Genomic DNA, 20398 nt, shown 5'->3' on the forward strand with positions numbered 1-20398 from the left:
TCCTTCCATGAATAGGCTTTCGATATGCAGTCATGTTTTTATGTCACTCTATAAGTTCTGGAAAATGTTTTAATCTTATGGAGAGATTTTTTTTTTTTTTTCTCTTTCATGCATATGCATACATGTACATCCTTTTTGTCTGTTTGTTCCTTAGAAGAGTCAAGTACCATTCACCAGGATCAGACACTTGCAGGACGTGGTATAGAGGGTGGTGCAGCAGAAATTAATTGCAATGGCGTAATTGAAATCATTAATTATACTGAGAACAGTAATAAAGAAACATTGAGGCTTAAAGAGGATCTACGTAATGCTAATGACTGTGATATCCAAAATTTGAAGCAGGAACCTAGTTTACTAAGTTCCCAAAATGGAGACAGCAGCACATCTCAAGAAACAGACTCTTGTACACCTGTAACCTCTGAGGTGTCCGATACCATGATGTGCCAGTCTTCATCAAATGTAGACCAGTCATTCAGTGAACAGGACATCAGCCAACTTCAAGAAAGCATTCGGGCAGAGATACCCTGTGAAGATGAACAAGAGCAAGAACATAATGGACCACTAGACAACAAAGGTAGTTAGTTTCCCATTACACCTTCCCTCTATAAGATATTCATGAATTTCTGATATGTCAGACAAAGACAAATAGTGTATGTTATCACTTCTATGTGGAACCCAAAAAATAAATGAATTAGCAAAACAGAAATTGACTTACAGGTATAGATACAAATGAGAAGAGAGAGAAGGGGAAGGAAAGATGGAGGGGGAACACTGAGAAGAACAAGCTACTACGTATAATAAAATAGACAGGCTAAGGTATATATTTTACAATCCAGGTAAATACAGCATTATTTGTGGTGACTTGGGAGTATAATCTATAAGAATGCTGAGTTGCTATGTTGTATACTGAAACTAATATGTAGTAAATCAACTATACATTTTTTTTTAATTACCACGTAGAAAAAAATCATGAGTTTCTAAAATAAAAGTATTCCTTTGTTGTCATAAATACAGCTTTACAGCAGGTGTCTGAGTTACCTTCAATGTATAGATGTGTAGTTCAGTTTGATCTTTATTGGTCATATAGTGAGTACACAGCATTTTTACTTGTCGCTTTGAAGGCAGAGGTTTTATTTCTGGAAACTTGAGGTGTTGCTTTTACTTGTTTTCAGTCTTAGAAAATGTATTAATAGGTGGCCAGTTGGAGGCCTGGGTGTGTTACCTCACAGAGTTTTATTAACCTTTGGATATTTCTCTGTTCATTGCACAGTCTTATTGATGATACCTGTTGTCTATAGGAAAATCCACTGCTGGAAATTTTCTTGTTAACCCCCTTGAGCCAAAAAATGCAGAAAAGCTCCAAGTGAAGATCGCTGATCTTGGAAATGCCTGTTGGGTGGTAAGTTAAGCTTGTCTCAGTGTTTTGAAGGACTGGGGATAAATAAGAATTTGGACTTTGTCATGCGAAAAGAAGAAAACATCTGCAGTTCTCAACCTAGATTGCCAGTGGCCATTTTAACTTTCTCTTAACCTTTGCATGAGTAGAGAGAATGGTATGCTGGAACAGTCCCCCTCTTGCCCCTACACAAGGTACCTGTCACCAACATTCAGTGATAGCCACTCTTGGCCAGTTTTATCTGTATCCTCTTTGACTTTCATAGTCTAAATGCCCACGTTCAGACTTTCCCTTCTGTTTTTTAAATCAGCATCTAACCAACTTATTAATTGTAACCTTTTAATTCATTTAATATATTTTGGACACTTTTGTCAACCACAGGTTTATATCAAATTCAGTTTTATGTGATACTTGCTAATATACTACAACCTTCACATATTCTTGACAGTTCTTTGTGATGAACAGTCTTTGCTCATGAGTCTTCTGTAGTTGACCTAGAACACGCCCTAGACATGAAATTGCTAAGTCAGAAGTTGAGTGTTTTTTTTAAAGAGGGGTTTTGATATATAGTATCTTATTAATACTGTTGTTTACCAAGTTAGTGCTTTTGTGTTATTTTTAATGAATATCTTGTTAAAAATCTACAAAGATTTGCACATAAACAGTACTATTCAAAGAGCTATGTGCTTTATAAACAGGGATGCTGGAGACTATTGAGGTGAAATTCATTTTAATAGATCCTGTTTATTTTTATATTTCAAATTCTCTATTCCACATGACATCCTATATCTAATGGTTCATAACCAAGTAGGATCTCAATTTCAGTATTGATTCCAGAATATTGTGGTAACATTTTAACATGAAGTTAAACATGAAGTCATTACTTAGCACTAACTGATAGGAATATGGAAAAGCTTTTAGGTAATTGGAATTATTTCACCAGGCCACCATATTTTTACCTGCATGACTGCAGTGGCGCCTCACTTCTCTTCATTGTCCTTGCCTCTTACTGACTGTTCTCAACACAACTATCAGAGTGATCCTTTTAAATGCATGTCAGATATTCTCAAAACTTTGTGGTGGCTTCCTTTAGAATGAATAGAAAGTCCTTACTGTGGCCCACATACCACCACACCAAGCAAAAAACTTAGTTTCAAAAAGAGTAGATATTCAAGTTCCTGTTCAGATGGCATCTTACCAGGGGGATCTTTGCCTGAACACCAACCTAACATAAACCACTACTCTTTACACCCACGCATCTTTTATATTCACTCACATATTTCCTTTTTTTTCCTCTCACCCTCTCCCCTAAGTTTTCTTTCTCCACGGCACTTAACCCAATCTGATTCTATATATTTGTTTAATATCCCTTTCGCTATCATGTATGTCCCATCACAGCAGAGATTTTTTTTCACTCATTGCTGTAGCTATAGTGCTTAGAATAGTACCTGGTACATAGGAGGTGCTTATTAAGTATTTAAAACAATTATAGAGGAAAACATTGACTCTGTAACAAAAATCATGTGGTATAAACTTCAAATGTTTGTCAGTTTTCTGCTCACGTCATTTCAAGCTCCTTTGCCTTTGTATTTGGAACACCTTCCGTCATGCCTGCCTTGTGCATTTGGTATACTCTGTCTTACTTGGGTACAGTCTTCCCTGTCATTTTTCTACAACAGAATTAATGTCTTTTTTCTTTAGTTGTCACATACATTTCTTTTTTTAATGAGTCTCTATGCTAAAATGACTTTACCTTCTTTTCATGTGTTTACTCATTAGGCAAACGTGTGGGCGCAAACTTGACTGGGCACTAGGACGGTGGTGACTAGACAAGGCGCCTGTCCTGCCAGATCCTGGTCTGAGCTCACATCTTGTTGGTCTCTTAAGCACAGCAGCATCTGGCATTCTGTAATGGAATTTTATATTATTTTCAAAGAGCTTTGTTGCTTAAAATATTATACTTTTTGCTCATCACTTATGCACATACATATATAGCTTAGGGTCACTTAGATTTTAATTCAAAAATCTATGCCCTTCCTTTGCCAGTTTTTCACTCCCCCATGTAATAGTATTTACCTTCATTACTGTTAATAAATAACTTAGGTATATTGCTTCCAATTCTTTTCAGTTTTAGCTATTTCTTCCTTTCCAATAGGACTTAATCTGCCATTACACCTATTCCCTATCTTGTCAATTTAATATGACTTTGAGCTAAATAATTTCATGTTTATATTTTTCAGACTCTAATGCTATCTTCAGCTGAACTAAGTATATATTGTGTTATGATTCCTTTTCCCTTTTTGCCTAACACTGTTGTTTCATTTATTTAGTCGTTTTTTGTTGTTGTTGTTGTTTTTAACTTTTTATCATTTAATTCTACCCCATACTTTGACCCATTGCTTTGTAATACACATGGATACCTTGGGTATTGGTCAACTTTTTCTTCCTAAAGCGCTCTATCCTGGAACTTGCTGTCTGTGTTCATTTCTTTGGTTACCCTGTGGGCCTGCTGCCTCACTGCCATTTGAGATTTCCTTTCATAGTCATCCTCGAGATTGTTGTTAATTCTCTCTATATATCCATTTTGTGTCTCTCTGATCGTCTTTCTTGGTTTACTCCATCATGGTTTTTGTTTGAAATATATACAACTTTTAGTGGCTTCCTAAAGGAGTGAGCATCCTCGCACATCTAATGTCTTTATTCTGGTTTTACTGCATGTAAAATTCTAGGATGAAAATCATTTTTCCTTAGAATGTTTGTCATTGCTTCATGTTTTTCTAGTTTCCTGTCATTGCTGCTAAAAGACTAGAGTCATTCTGATTTTTGGACCTTTGTATGAAATCTTTTCCACTGAGGAAGTCTGTGGGATCATTTAACAGCCATGTGCCTTATGACATCTATTTTCATCCATTAGCTAAGAACCCAGAGTGCGCTGTCAGTATTGAAACGCTGGTTCTTTGGTTTTGTTTCTTGATTTTTTTTTTTTCTTTAATGCTCTTCTTTTCTAGCTCTGGTACCTCATTATTCAAATGTTAGATTTTATTCATGTTCTCTAATTTTCTTACATATCTCTTCTTTATTTTCTAACACTTCCTTTTCCAGGAGATTTCTCAGCTTGTGCTTTTAAGCTTTATATTTTCTTATTTCTCTTATTATATTCTTATTTTCTAAGAGTTCCTTGGTTCCATGATTATCTCTGAGAGGATATTATTTTTCCATTTTCTTCTTTCTGTGGTGTCTTCCTTGCCTTCTTTGTTTAGGGTCATTAAACAAAAGACTGACTGACTATTTGAATGGAGTGCCAGAAAGCTGTTTAGAAGCTTTGTGCCTGGTGGATCTTGTTGAATTATTCACTATGAACTGATCTGTCTGAGCTGTTTCATTTCATCCTCAGATGTCAGGGTCTTGGGTTGGTCATATTTCCCACAGAAAACTTAAGTCTTCCTCAGATCTCTTAACCAGAGAGTAAATGCCTGACTGCTAGTGTTTTGAAAACTGAGTTAAGCTAGAAAACTGGGGGTTCAGCATACAATTACATATAGTCACTTAATTGCCCTGTATTCAGAATAGTACTCTCCCGTCAACCATGCCGAGCATTCTCCAGGAACTGTTTACCTGCTTCAGACAAAACCTCTGTGTCAGGTCAGGGAAGGGCTGTCACACTGCATCGTGCCGGTGTTCTGAGCTCTGTTTCTCTAAAAGGTGTTCCACTTACCCACCTACTTCCAGAAATAACCTGATACCTCTAAATCCTTATCCCTGGGAGGAGGAATACTGTGATATTTATCACCGTGCTTCTCAGCTTTCACTAGTGGCTTATTATTCAGCTTCCTTGGATCCATTAAGACATTTAACAACGATCTCTCTGCTTTCCAGCTCCTAAATTGTACTGCTGTGACTTCTTTGCCATTCTCTGTCTTTGTCAGTTTATTCTTTCTTTCTTTATTTTTTAAAATGTATTTATTTATTTGAATGTGCCAAGTCTTAGTTGCAGCATGTGGGATCTAGTTCCCTGACCAGGCCCCCTGCATTGGGAGCACACGTCTTAACTACAACCTACAGGGAAGTCCCTGTCAGTTTATTCTTTTATAATTTAACACTGGATTCTCTACAGAAGTGGAGTTTCAGGAATAAGTGGATGTGTGTGTTTCCAGTTCAACTTCTTTTGATGATTCTTGGCCTCATTTATCATTTACAGAGTCTTTGTAAGGCAGTAGTAAGGCACCATGCATAAAGACAGCTCCCTTGAAAACAGCATGTCCATTTCTCTAAGTGTATTACCTGTAGCACATTTCCACTTCAAACTCAGTATCTGAACCCATTGTTTTCCTGTGAAACCACTTCCCTCTCTAAGTCTTTCCACTCGTTTTTGTTGACAGCCTCTACCACAGAGTTCCTTTTGACTCTTCTTCCTGTCTCCCGCTTCTAACCGTTGAATTTTTAAATTGCACTTATTCTTCCTGTGAATGTCCTTGGTTTTAACTCTTCTCTTTCCTGTTTTCAGTCATTGTTCAGATGTTCATTACTAAGCCTAAATCTGGCCATAAACCAGAAGAAAATTACCGGAATGGTGTTCTCAGAGGTCCTGTCGGTATTCTTACGGGATGCTCTCCTGTTTGCTAACATGCAGTGGTCTTTTGTCGCCAGATGAAATCTGAACTCTTCAACCTAGCAGTTAGCTGTGTTTGGCTTTTGCAAATGTCTTTCCATGCCTTTGTGATGTCCCCTCGACTTGAAGTACTTCTGGTCAAACTTGTTCCCTTTGGAGCTCCTCTCAGTGATGGTTTTCTGCCTGAAGCTTACTCTGCCTAAACTCCGCTGTTCACAAATCGCTGTTTTCTTTATTTTTAGATGTTTTCCCTTTTTGCCCATACATGTCTTAGAGAAACTGGTTGTTTTGATGCTTGCATCCCCATAGTGGTTAACATGGTCCCCAAGATAAATGTTTTGTATTTTTGGAGGGTTGAGGTAGCAAAAGGAGACTGAAGGCAAGAAGTCTTTTTATGGGTGGTGTTTGTAAGAGTCTTAAAACTTGAAACCTACATCTTTTATTTTCTCATAATGAGAACACAGCAAGGAAAAGTTTGAATGGAACCTAAATTGGTAACATTTATATGTTGAAATGCAAATTATTTTAGACAACTTTTGTTTGGGATAATAGTTTTCCATTTCTTACAAAATTGTTATTGCCTAACCTGTGTATCTATATATAAGTTCAGGCTCATGTTTGCAGAAATAATTTGGAGCAGATGGCATGTAAAGAAAAGTGCTATTTAAAACCAATAGCATAAAAATGATATTTAAGAAATGAGCTACATGAGAACTTTGGTTTAGGGAAAACTTTGGTGAATTTATCTTAATCTCCATTATTAAGCAATTATGACTTGTTACTTCTTAGAATAAATGAATTTTAAAATACTGTTTCCTTCATTTACTCAGCACAAACATTTCACCGAAGATATTCAAACAAGGCAGTATCGCTCCTTGGAAGTTTTGATAGGATCTGGCTATAATACCCCTGCTGACATTTGGAGCACAGCGTGCATGGTAATGTTTTTCCTGTTGACTTTAACTTGTTATGTGGTAATTTGCTAATTTCAGTAGACCAGCAAATTTTAAGAATAGGAAAGGAATTTTTTTCTGACGATGCTAAAGCTGAAACTCCAGTACTTTGGCTACCTCATGCGAAGATTTGACTCATCGGAAAAGACTTTGATGCTGGGAGGGATTGGGGGCAGGAGGAGAAGGGGACGACAGAGGATGGGATGGCTGGATGGCATCACCGACTCGATGGACGTGAGTCTGAGTGAACTCCAGGAGTTGGTGATAGACAGGGAGGCCTGGCGTGCTGCGATTCATGGGGTTGCAAAGAGTCAGACACAACTGAGCGACTGAAATGAACTGAACTGAACTGAACTGGCACTCTAAATCCCATGTCTGGAGATGTCTGAATTCAAAACCTTAGGTATAAACATCTGGCATTCCATTCGGTTCCTGCCCAATTCCTGTTAGGTGAAGGAACCAAATGTTTCTTATTACAGATGGGGGCTGGGGGTAGGCGTTAAAAACAACTGCTCAGAAGTGGTATTGCTTTTGCAAGTTACAGGTACCCCTTTCCCTTTCAGCTCTATTATCAGATAGGAACAACCCTGGAAATTGATTCATTTTATACAGTTCTATACATTCAGCAGTTGTTCAGACATCTTTGTACCTCACAAGATGACTGAAGCTCAGTTATCCATGGATTCTTAAGTTGCTGCTTTCTCCTTGTCAAGCAACTACTCAAGTGATCAGATTTAGTTGCTATTAAATGACTTCCCACAAATAGCCTCATGTTGCTGCTAAGTCGCTTCAGTCGTGTCCGACTCTGTGCGACCCCATAGACGGCAGCCCACCAGGCTCCCCCGTCCCTGGGATTCTCCAGGCAAGAACACTGGAGTGGGTTGCCATTTCCTTCTCCAATGCATTAAAGTGAAAAGTGAAAGTGAAGTCGCTCAGTCATGTCTGACTCTTCGCAACCCCATGGACTGCAGCCTGCCAGGCTCCTCCGTCCATGGGATTTTCCAGGCAAGAATACTGGAGTGGGGTGCCATTGCCTTCTCCGAGCCTCATGTTGGAACATATTAAATTGTTTCCTGAAATGGAGGTACTCTTCGATTTAGTTGTGTGTTTTACTTTTTTCTCTCCTACTTGTAAGTGCCGTACTGGCAGGAGCGATGTCTGTTATTATGTATAGCTAAATGTCTGGTTCAGGGCCTGAGACCTTTTGAGGGGGTGCTTACAGTGCATTTCTAATGCTCACTACCCAGAGTCATCACAGACTTCACAGATTAAAGGCATAGTTTTCCACAAGACTGTTCTCACTTCAGACACCAGCTGCAAGCTCTGGGGTCCACAGGCACCTACACTCCTGACCATCTGGCTACGAATTGGGGATTTCCACTATCCTTTCAGATTCAGTAATTTCCTAGAATCTTTCACAGAACTCAAGAAAGTGCTAAAATATTACAGTTCTGATATAAAGGATATAAATCAGGACCACCCAAATGAAAACATGTATATATTGAGGCCTGAGAGGGTACTAGAGATGAAGAAACTTCTGTGTTCTTAGCATACTTGACTTTTCTGACAAATCAATGTGTATCACCAACCAGGGAATTTCACCCAAGCTTTGAGTGCCCAGAGTTTTCATTGAGATCATTACAGTCTCTAGCCTCCTTATCCTTCCAGGAGATTAGGGAGTCAGTTATGACAACACTCAGTTCAACACCTCAACCTTCTGATTGTACAATTGGTCTTACCCACCCTGGGGGCATGTCCATCCCCCGTCTTGAAACTGTGTCTAGGGGCCCACTATGAGTCACCTCATTAGTATAAACTGAAGTGTGGTCCTAAAGGGCCCACCATGAATAAGAGTCACTTTTACGGCTTGGAAATCCCAAGAGTTTAGAGGCGCCCTCCCAGGAGACAAGAACAAGATCAAACAAATTCATTAGTATACAATAATACTTAATTAATATTTGTGGGCCATCAAATGACTGAACTAAACCAGAGACATATTAAACTATAATTTCAGCTATTATTTTGTTTTGACACATCAGTGGTCTTTTAAGCAGGGGGGCTACCTGAAATGAAGATGGTTTGGTATTGTGTGCACAAGATGAAAAACATTGGGGAAAAAACTTCTTTCTTGCCATACTTTAAAGCTTTGTATTGGGGGGTTTGATTTGGTAGAGGAAATAACTGATAGAGATGTCCCCATACAAATTACAGCTAGTTTGTAGGTGGCCTTTGATTTACTATAATGTGGTTTTTAATAGTGTAGTTGAGGGCAGTAAGTCCTGCTTGCTGATTAAAATGGTACAATGTCAGGCTTAAGAAGTAAGGCAAAAAAGATGAAAGGAGGGGTTGGTTAACCTAGGCCTCTCTTTGGACCAGCTCACATACAGGAATTTTGTTGACTAAGGAAGGGAAAGCACTTAACTGACTTGAGACAGTACCATGAAAACTTGAGCCCCATTTATTACCGCAAATTTCTCTCATTTGCTAATAGATGTAGAAATATTGCTTTAAATATCACCATACTCAGAGAATAAAAATAAATCTTGGAATATCAGAAGTGTCCTGGAGACATGGATCCTCCTTCATCCAGTGCAATTAATTGATGGAAAGATTGGGACCCTTTCTGAGAAGTAAAAAGGCAAGTTGTGAGATTGCCTACCACTTTAGTGATTGATACTACAAAGTTAGAAGCAGTTATAAGAAGGGAATGTTCTGTGAAGAGCATTAGGAATGAATAAAGAATAGATACTGTCTCCATAGTTTTATCTTTCCCAGAATATCGTATAGTTGAAATCATACAGCATGATTCATTAGCTTTTTTTTGCTTGTGATACTCATTTATGGTCCCTCCGTGTCTTTCCATGACTTGATAGTTCATTGCTTTTTTGCACTGAATAATATTCTATTATCTGGAGGTACCAGCACACTGGATTTAGTAACTGGTTTTGCCTGTGTCTGTTAGCATGACCCTGACAGGCACAGAATAGGCCCTTTGGTCAGCGTGAGACAAGGAGAGGAGTGGAGGCACCAGAGCCCTGGATTCTGGGACGGGCTTGGCCTTTCCCTTCTGGTCAGTTTTCTCATCTGTAAAGGAAAGATGTTCAACTAGGTGTTTTGTAATCAAGTTTCTAGGGGTTTTTAGTTCTGTTGTGATCTTTTGGTTTGGGTTGGGTTTTTTGTACTGTTAATTATAAAATTGTAACTAATAAGCAACTACCTTATGTTCCAAAAATAAAGTTCTCTTAGAGAACTTTAAGTATCTAGGTGGAAAGTTTTAGTTTTTTTATCTGTTTTTGTTTTGCTATACCACATGGCATGTGGAACGAACTTTAGTTCCCCAACCAGGAATTGAACCTATGCCTCCTGCATTGGAAGAGTGGAGACTTAACCACTGGACTTCCAGGAAAGTGCCTAGAGTATTTTAAATTTTTAGAAAACCATCTTCTTTTTTAACTTGTAATATTTTCACTGAGTCCCAACATAAGATGGAAAAACTAAAGTACTGGTTTTAGGAGAGATTGACAAATTTTGATGAAGAAGAAGCCGTTTGTTTCTGTTCTGCTTTGAGGGTGTAACAAGTATCTGCTTTATCAGTGTAGTTCAGTAACGAACTGCTAGCATGTAAAACAAGCTATGCTGAGCAAGAAGCCACACAGCATTGCTGACATTTTAGAGACAATCCTGAAACTTCTGGTTTTGTGGTCTTGTTCTGGGCAGTAGTATAGCCCAGGTGATACATTTTTGAGAAAGACTCTTCTTTTATGACAATGGCAGACCACCAAGACCTAGACCTGGGTATAAATTGAGAATGTGCCCCAACTAAATCCACCCCACATTCCTGAGATTGTCTGGGATACCTGGCACCATTGAGTCAGTCAAAATTAACCTGTGGTTACTAGCACTTGACTGATAACTGTACTTTTTATATCAATAAGGTCCTTTTTAAAACTGCTGTTAAATTACTTGCTCTCTTGTTAATCACTGAAAAATTAATACAGCCCCATCATTCAGATGCTGTCCTCTGTACTGACACTTACTCCTAAGGAAATCACTTTTTCAGACCCTCTTAAACTCTGTTTACAAGTTTTCTTGTTATAGGAGACATGCCTCTCTTTTTCTGATTGGTGAATGCATACCTGCTGATCAGTATTAGTGGCTCCCGACTCCGTTTATACTTCATCTTTTTCTGATTCTCTATAGACCAAGGAATTGGAACTCCCTATCTGGGACAGTTTAACAGGTGCTTTCCAAAGCAAGTGCTTTCCACCAAACTCCTAAGTAGAAAAACTTCTGAATTTTTTTGGTTTTGATTTTAGATACAAAATCTTAATTTCTAGCTGTGTGAATTTATTAAAAATACTCACCTCATGAATAATTTAATAACTTAGAATCACCTTAGATATGCCCCTCTCTGAGCCAAAAGAGAAACTTAAGAGAGCTGAATTAATGGTTAAGAGATTGGGGCGCAGGGAGCTTGGACTAATCCACATATTGATATTACCTGAGCTTTTGCAGTTTTCCTGCTCCATTTTATTAAGGTGCAGGTGTGAAAGGAAAGCTCTTTAAGAAGACTTTTAGACAATGTTTTAAATGATCATTTGCAGATTTTTCCAAGAAAAAAAATTATTAAAATTGAGCCAAATAGCAATAAACTTCCCAGAGGTCTTTTTTTTTAAATGCTTTCATAAGCTTTCCCTCTTTTTCTTAGGCCTTTGAACTGGCCACAGGTGACTATTTATTTGAACCTCATTCGGGGGAGGAGTACACTCGAGATGAAGGTAGGTCCTCTCACCTAAGGTTGTCTGTGCATGGTGGCTGTCATCTGTTAGTACTAAAGAGCCTTAGTCTTCTTAGTGTGCTAAGTATATATAAATCCCAGAAAAGAATTATATTTTATATTAAGTATTAGATATAGTAGATATTTTATGATAGATACTAAAGAATTCTATGTAAAGATTAGAGAAAAGGCCACAGTTACAGTTAGTTGAACTGAAACTTGTATTTGCCAGATTTCTTCTAAAGCATCTGCTTGTCTTCCTGTATATTAGTAAATCAGCGATTCATTCTTTACCCGGTTTGGATCTACCTGTTCATGAGTTTGTTGCCTAGTTATGCTTCCAACTTGATCTGGAAGTCAGTTTCAACATACATACACTCCTTGAATGCAGAGAATATATCCTCTTTGTCTATATAAATTATACAGCATTTAGTGTTCTTTTTTTTCCTTTCTGAAAATGAAAGCTATATATTTTTTCTTTTTAAAGGATACTAACATTTAGAATTACATTTTAAAAGAAAATATTACAGGTTTATATTTTACAATACCAGTAGGAAAAGCCTAAGCTGTCAGTTGCTCTGAGAGGCTGTGAAACCAGACAACTGTGTGATTACTTTTTTAATCATGGTGGCATTTAGGTAACTAGATGATAGCATGAATTTAAGAACTTTATTAAAGGAATGTTTTACCTTCTTTATTATATGATTTTGGCACTTTTGTTTTCAGAATCAGTGGGGATTGCTTTGAGAGAGTACTGCCACTGGACCCACCCAAGGTGGAAAATAGGTCTTTTACTTTCTGTGCTTTCCTCGATTCTTTAAGAAAACAGGTTCTGTGCTGTATGGAACTGACAGTGCTATTTTCTCAAACTGGGATGTCAGTAGGCAGTGTTAGTAGAACCTCCTAATAAGTCCTGTTTGGAAAATGCTCTGCTAACTAATCTCCATAGCCATATACCTATTTTAATGGGTACAATTTGGACATAATTTCAGTACATAAGCCCCTTTTAAGAATATACTATAATTACTACCTCTGTACACACTTGATTTTCCCTATTATCTGCTTGCTTCTTTTCTGGATTATAAGTTTGGGGGCATAGACTTAACACTGTTTTAGAAATGCCCTACTAGGGACTTCCCTGGTAGTCCAGTGGTTAAGATTTCATGCTCCCAATGCAGGGGGCCCAGGTTCAGTCCCTGGTCAAGGTATTAAGATCCCACATGTTGCGCTACACAGCAAAAAAAAGAAAGCCCTACTTTGTCTGTTTTGTAAGGGTAATTAATTTTTTTTTCTTTATTTCCCTAGATTACCTATAAATAGTCTGTGGTACAAAACTCATATAGTGGCTAGAATTATATTCTATGGGGTATTATGCTATCAAACCTGAAAAGTGAAATGTAAATGAAAGTTTCAAGAGACACAACAGAACCAGTTACCCTAGATATTTAGATCATAACTTACTCCCTTCTGTTCCAGTCAATACTAATAGTCCTGAGATAACACCTCAGAGTACTAATTACTGTTTGACCTATAGGAGCAGAATAAGTAAATGCTCACCCCTCGCTAGTGTAGGCATAGAGTTTGGAGTCACGGTAGGACTGGGGCCTAAGTGGCGTGTCTTCTGCTATTAGTGACATTCCACAGCCCTAAACCTTAGAATAATACTGAATAATTTTGCCTGTCAGGTATATTAATCCTATGATTAATTGATAAACGAGAGGTAGGTTACTGCAACTAAAAGTAATGTTACGGTTTCAAGGGAAAAATAATTCCTTCTCTAAGAAAAATACTAAAAGAACCAGTATTTTACTTGGAAGTTTACAGTAAGACAAATTATAGTCGCATTTATAATTAATTTATACAAAGATACTTATTTGCAGATCCTGCCTAAGATTGGCAAAAGTTTCATGTCAGTGAAATACTTGTTACCAGATCATAAATTCAGTCAGACCGTCCAAAGGTTATAGTGAGTTCATGAATATAAAGCTGCTTTTAAATGACACCAGTGAGTCCTTTACATGAAAAATAGGAAGCACCTGAAACCTTTCCAAATTCCCAGATAGGTGAACGTCCCTAGCATATTATTCCCCTCTGAGATACAGTATTAGAAGTTTTCAGTGATTCCTTTTGACCTTGATTCTATAACTGCAGAATTAAAGTCATTTTTAAAACTGTTCTGTGGCTAGGAGCCATCGCCTTTTAAATCTCTTCATATGTTTCCTTCTGGCACCTGCAGGGAAAGCTAGGAGGGCTGTCTGCAGGTGTGGACGCTGGCCAGTCCAAGCTCCCCTCCTGGCAACAGACTGCACGTCTCCCGAGCAGCACTCACAGGCCATAGTCCTGCTGTGACAGTTATAAGGCACTGCGTGACTTAGACACTTTAGAGCCAAATGTACTCAAGTATAATAGCTGTGCTTTAAATGTTGTTGCTAATTTTTTCTTTAAAAATATGACTTATTACAAAAAACCCTCTGGACAAGACATGATGTGATAGGGGCTTTTATCTGAGCTCTAGCTCTTATTAGCTATATAGCTCAAGTAGTCCATTCTCCTTGAGGTTTTATTTTCTCACCTTTAAAATGGGGTATTAATTTTTGGCCTGTTCTACAAGGTGATTGTGAAAACTTAATCATATATGAGTGCTTTGTCATTAACATTCTTAAATAAAGTGATATTATTTCCCGCAGAGCCCTGTTGAACACTGTTATAAATATCTGTTATCAGTATCTATCCTAGAATGTCTGAAGCATATTGGCACACTTTTTACCTTACTTGTAAAACCCACCTGAACCTAGACATATAGACAAAATAGAAATAAAATAGATAAGCCTCCAAACTTTAGAATGGGGCTTGCCAACTACAGGTGATCAATCACCTGAAATAATTCTTGGCCTTCCCAGTCTTCCCTTGAGTATCCTGGGTTTTATTTGTGGTTACTTTTAAGTAGCTAGTTCTTGAAAAAGCTATTCATAGAAAAACCTCTTTTACAGCTTGTCCTTGATCCTGTTCTTCTTACCCTTCTATTTTAGACCACATTGCGCACATTATAGAGCTGATAGGCAGAATTCCAAGACGCTTTGCCCTCAGTGGGAAATATTCACAGGACTTCTTCAATCGCAGAGGTAGTATTGTTAACATGAGTTTTCATCTAGGTCCCAGGGATGCAGCTTCAGGAAGCAGAGCATTCACACCAAGATGGTTTTTAGTCACCACTCAAGTCCCACTGGAGTGGTTATCTGATTTGTAATGGTTTTCTGGATTCTCCATTAGATGGATAGAGTCCTCTTCTCATTTAGGACAGAAAGCAAGCTGAAATGCTTTACAAAGAGGTGTGCATGCTGCTCTTTCTGCCGGTGTTTAGAACTACATTTGTTATTCCTATTATGTATGTCTTTTTCCCCCCTCTTGAAATGTTTGAAACATACAGATCACATTGCATTGATCATAGAACTTCTGGGGAAGGTGCCTCGCAAGCTCATTGTGGCAGGAAAATATTCCAAGGAATTTTTCACCAAAAAAGGTAAAAGAAGTGTGTTTGTTCCCAGACATTGAGGGGACAAAAGTGTTTGACAATGAAGAGGTAAGTACTGCTGGGTACAGTGTCCTCAACACCTAAAGAAGGATGCTTCTGCCTTGAATGTGGAGCTGTGACTTAGCAGAGACTGGAGCCAGACCATCTGGGTTCAGATTCCAACTGCTGTACTACTGATGTGGTCTTTGACCCAAACTCAGTCTCCTGATTTCTAAATGGGGATTACTTCATATAGTAGCTGGCACATAGTTCTTTGATTACTCCTAATATAGCACTTCTGAAAAATGGGCAGATTTTGCTGAGGCAGTTCTATCAAAAGACAAGTAGAATTAATTAACTTTTATACTTTCAATTTCATAAGTTTATGTTATCATTTATTAGTAAGGAAAACAAAGATAAAATTCACCTTAAATTTTTTACTGGATAATATTATGTTGGCATATTTAAATATGCATTTTTTATGCATTCCAAATACTGAAATGTGAAAACCTGATCCTACAAGGGGCTAGAAAACTGTCTAACCTTTTTTCCTTTTTTCTCATGGTTCCCTTCCTCAAAATCTCTACACTTGGGCTGAGAAAAATCTCTTTTTGTCAACACTTGAGAGCAAGCATTTCTTAATGTTTCTGTTTGGGGCCAGAAAATGGTGAAGTGCTTCCTGAGGGTTCTTCCTTGTGTGCAAAGGCAGGTTAATGGCACGCATGTACCAAGTAGGTAATCAGGCACTCACTGCCCACAGAAGAGACTTCAAATAAGTGTTATATAAGAAAAAAACTTTTAAAGCAGCATTAACCTTAACAAGTCACTGATAATTGACTACCTTTAAAAAAAAAATTATTGTTTCGAGGAGGCAAAAGGAGATTGATGTTCCACAATGGTACAGTGTGATGCAGCTGTATCTGAAATTTTGTTTTTTTAGTTTTGTTACTTTTATACATGTTGGACGTGGTTTTTAGCTCTTTATTTTTTAATTCCTGCCTTATTTTGAAGCAACATTTAATAGATTATTGAGACAAAAATAGAGTACAAGCAAATTATTCTGTGTATGTGGTAATAAATTGCCTCTGAATACCGTGAGACCATGCTGAGTATATCGGCTTTTAATTTTCAGTTTAGTGAATACCTAGTTCCTGACAGGCCTACCCAACTTGCTCAGGACGAAAAATCCTGGAATGGTGGATCAGAATACTGTTTTAAATTTTTAGGCCTCGTGAAAAAATGGAGACACTTCTTTCCAAGGAATGCGTTAGATAAGAGAGGTGCTTTATGAATGGAGAAGGATTAGATTCTGGTGGCAGTTTGATTTCTTGATAGACCGCCTGGATTAGTTCCTGGGTTTCCACAGAACAATGTCACTTACCAATGTTGGTCAGTTTCTTTGTACTGTCTTTACCGTAGGTGACCTGAAACACATCACGAAGCTGAAACCCTGGGGCCTTTTTGAGGTTCTAGTGGAGAAGTATGAGTGGCCTCAGGAAGAGGCAGCTGGCTTCACAGATTTCTTACTGCCCATGTTGGAGCTGATCCCCGAGAAGAGGGCCACTGCCGCCGACTGTCTCCGGCACCCTTGGCTCAACTCTTAAGCCCAGTCCAGCACCACAGCAGAGATCACAGGCTGGCCCTCTACTCCTCCCCTCCAAGCATTTCCCCCTTCCCTTTTCAGGGTGAAGCTCTGCCTTCAAGGGTTTCTAGGGTGTTGTGTCTTTTGTTTAATCCAACATGTTCATTTGGGTGTGCTTACTTGACCCTGTGGAGATCCTCCCACAGCCATTGGGCATCCTAGGTGAATTTGGCCTTGGTTGGGCTCTGCCAAAGACTAATGGACTAAAATGTGAAACAGCCTCACACCCTGTACCCTTGTCTTTACATTAGGACATCCTTTAAATTATAAGCATCCTTTTAAAAAGAGCTATGAAGATGTATGAGCTCATCCTTTTACTCACTGACTCTGAGAGTCAAATATTCTAGTGCATATCGTGTTGCCAGCATAAGGATGAGAAGGGGAAAGGGTGTTACTTCCGTGTACAGCAGAGACATTAAACTTGCTGTATCCAGGCTGCATCATCTTCCTGGATTGTTTCTGTTGTCCTCTTATCTTCACATTTTTTCTGCGACTTTTAAGCTACTGTGTTTTTAAATGAGCTGTATAAACACCAAATTTAGGTAACATTTATCACTGTTCAAAGCACTGTCAAATTCCTTTCATCCTTTAATAACCCTAAGGTCCTCGAATATTCAGTCTGATTTTTGATGGAAACAAAACTGGAACCATTGACTAGTAATTTCTTCAGAACCACATATGTTCTGCAAACAGTCCTTTCCTGTGTCTTTTCTGTACTCTCATAGCAGAATTACTTTGATTGGCTGGTGTTTTTTTTTTTTTTTTAATCCCTGGCTGGCACTTTACTCATTGCACTTGAGTTTATTGCCCCATAATTACAGAATTCAGGATGACTCTGGAAAAGAGAACTAAGTTTCAGAGATTTTCCCATCTGAGAAGAAACTATCCTAGAGTTCTTGGTTTGTTTTTTGTTTTTGTTTTTGTTTTTACAAACAGTCCCCAGTTTTTATTTAGGGCCGTTGCTTTACCTTGTCCAGAATTCAGCCATGAAGCAGTTTCCTTTTATGGCTTTGCCCTTCTCATTTTCTCAGAGGCTTCAGGTCTTAAACAAAATCCCAGGATACAAGAGTCAAGGGGAGGGGGTGGGATGGCACTTTTTTCATTGTTGTTTATTTTGAGGGTTGTGTTTGTTTTTATTATTTTTCTTTCTCGATTGGTTTAAGATTAGCCATTCTCTGCTGCTATTTCCTTGTATAATGTAACTTTAAAATTTTGAGATGACTGAAAATGTACTTGAGGCTTTTTTTTTTAATGGGAAAAGGCTTTGTGAATCTTATTTTAGAATAAGCCTCTCCTAGACTTGCCCTAGACATTACGTATATTCCTCGGGTCATACTGAAAAGCAAAAGAGGGGCAGGATTGGGGTCATAGCTGCTTGTTCTGCACGGACCAAGTGGGCCTTGGGGATTCAGCATTCTCCAGAAGTGGCTACGGGACTGATTTACAGAAAGCCAAGGAGGTGCAACTCGAGGCGCTGCTAACAAAGCAGCGGTGAGGCTGCTGGGTGGCCAACTCTGTACAGAAGATTGGAATCTAGATTCTGCCATTTACCAACAAAGGCAGAGGAAAAAGTGGTGCAATTATGCAACCCATTTAACTCACAAACATATTACCCTGAATAACTGGCCAGCCATTTCATCGGATCCTTGATGGTAATCCTGAAATCAGACATGTTCCTGTAGAAAGAATTTTAAGTGAGGCTGTCTATGCACCTATCAAGAATAAAGAAAATAGATTGTATCAAACAACGGCAGGGAAAATCCTTCAGCAGTTCTAATCCACTTTTGGTTTTCAGCGACATATACATCTAAAGCAATACCAGACTAGAACTGAATTCTTTCCTACACTGTAAAATCACAACTGTGGAATGATAGGAACTCTGGTAATGACATTAAGGTGAACTAAGCAAAACATACACAAACAGAAGGCCCTGTTTTAACAACTAACATGAAGAGAAATGTAATGAGAGAACCTGTAACTTCATTTTGGAAATGTTTTCCCACCAAATAAGGGCTTTCCCCCCATCTCTTAAGGAGCCAGATGAATTCAAAGCCGTAGAAAGAGGCAGCTGTAGGATTTGATCTTCCAAGTATCCCATGTACCTTCATTGAACTTACTGTCAAATTGCCAGGATCTCACTAAAGGATTTCTATTTGCTCTCAGTAAAAAATAAAACCCCAAACACATTTTTATTCTTTCTACTGGGTGCATTGTCTGTTTTCTTTGTAAATGCAGTACAATAAAATTATTTAATAACCTACATGTTTCCAGATTTCTGTTTGTTGCCCAAGTTAATCTGACCTAGCTTCAGAATGGAGTAACGGATTGGTTGAGTTGCTTTTTGAACTTAAATATACCATGAAACTGTATAACTTAAACACATTATTTTGTGGGGTTTGTAGCTTTGCTTCTATCTTTAAGTTGGAGGTGAAGTGGGATTAACAAAGTACATTTTGGAAAATTCTAAGAAAATTGTTATTCCTATAACTCCACCATTTTTCCTGAATATTTGTGGGTTGTCTTTTTTTTTTTCTCTCTCTAAAGATCACAAAGTGCAAAATATCAAAATTTTGTGAATCTCAAGGCACTGGAATATACAGGCTTTCATATATTTGTCTCATTCACCCCTCAGTATAAATTCTTAGAAATGGATTGGCTGGGGCAGAGAGTAAGCACGTTTTAAAGGCATTTAGTAAATGTTGCCTAACTTAAGTGGAGAACAGTCGGACTGGTTTGTGGTGACCAACAGTGTTTGAGTGAGCCTGTTGTAATCTCTCTCATTTTATTTCTAATAGCCAGTTTGATCGCCCCAAAGGGGAGTATCTTGTTTTAATTTGCATATTGGATGACTAGTACAGTCAGAAGCTTGTTTCACAGGTTTTATTGGCCCTTTTTTGGTCATTTGCCTACGGTACCCAACTTTTCTTTTGGCATGCTTCCCTGTTTGATGATGTGGTAACATTTTTGCCATTTTTCTGTCACATTTTCCAGTTTTTTTAATTTGCCTTTCATTTTTGTGATAATGTTTATTCATAAAGCCCTTCTCTAGCCCTGAACTCTATGTAAACTGCTTAATTATTTTGTTCTAATTGAACTATGCTTTAAGGTATACGCAGTGTGTTCGTATTGTAGTATTGACCAGAATGTAACCTGTTTATAAAACAACCAAAAATTAAATTGGAATTCTTCAAACCGGCATGTTCATCAGACTGACAATTCTAGGCAGTCCCTCTAAGTCTTGTGTTAAGCTTTCTCAAAAGAACCATCAAACTGAGTTGGAGTTAAAACCCTGAGTATCCACAGGGAAACCATTAAGCTGTTCCAGAGGTGAAATTCAAAAACTACTTAGATGATATGTATTTATCCTTTTAAGTCGTTGCACAAATATTAACCCACACCACCTCCTTATGATATCAGAAACAGTTAAAAAACCATAAAGCTTGAGATCATGTGTTTAGAAGCTTTAACTAAGCAAGTTTACATTAGTACCTACTTCTGTTACTGATGAGG

General features: G+C 38.1%; 1 protein-coding gene across 1 annotated transcript in view; it reads left to right on the top strand.

Annotated features, from left to right (window-relative positions):
* The window catches only part of SRPK1 (SRSF protein kinase 1), a 68590-nt gene extending 49442 nt beyond the window's left edge, over positions 1–19148 (top strand). Inside the window, 6 exon segments of the mRNA XM_040249836.1 lie at positions 155–574; positions 1299–1399; positions 6836–6943; positions 11667–11736; positions 15163–15255; positions 16666–19148. Of these exon segments, the coding sequence (XP_040105770.1) occupies positions 155–574; positions 1299–1399; positions 6836–6943; positions 11667–11736; positions 15163–15255; positions 16666–16850 (977 nt within the window). The 3' untranslated portion in view covers positions 16851–19148.
* The last annotated feature ends 1250 nt before the right edge of the window (positions 19149–20398 follow it).

This window comes from Oryx dammah, unplaced genomic scaffold (genome assembly GCF_014754425.2).
Source record: "Oryx dammah isolate SB20612 unplaced genomic scaffold, SCBI_Odam_1.1 HiC_scaffold_11, whole genome shotgun sequence".
Taxonomy (NCBI): Eukaryota; Metazoa; Chordata; class Mammalia; order Artiodactyla; family Bovidae; genus Oryx; species Oryx dammah.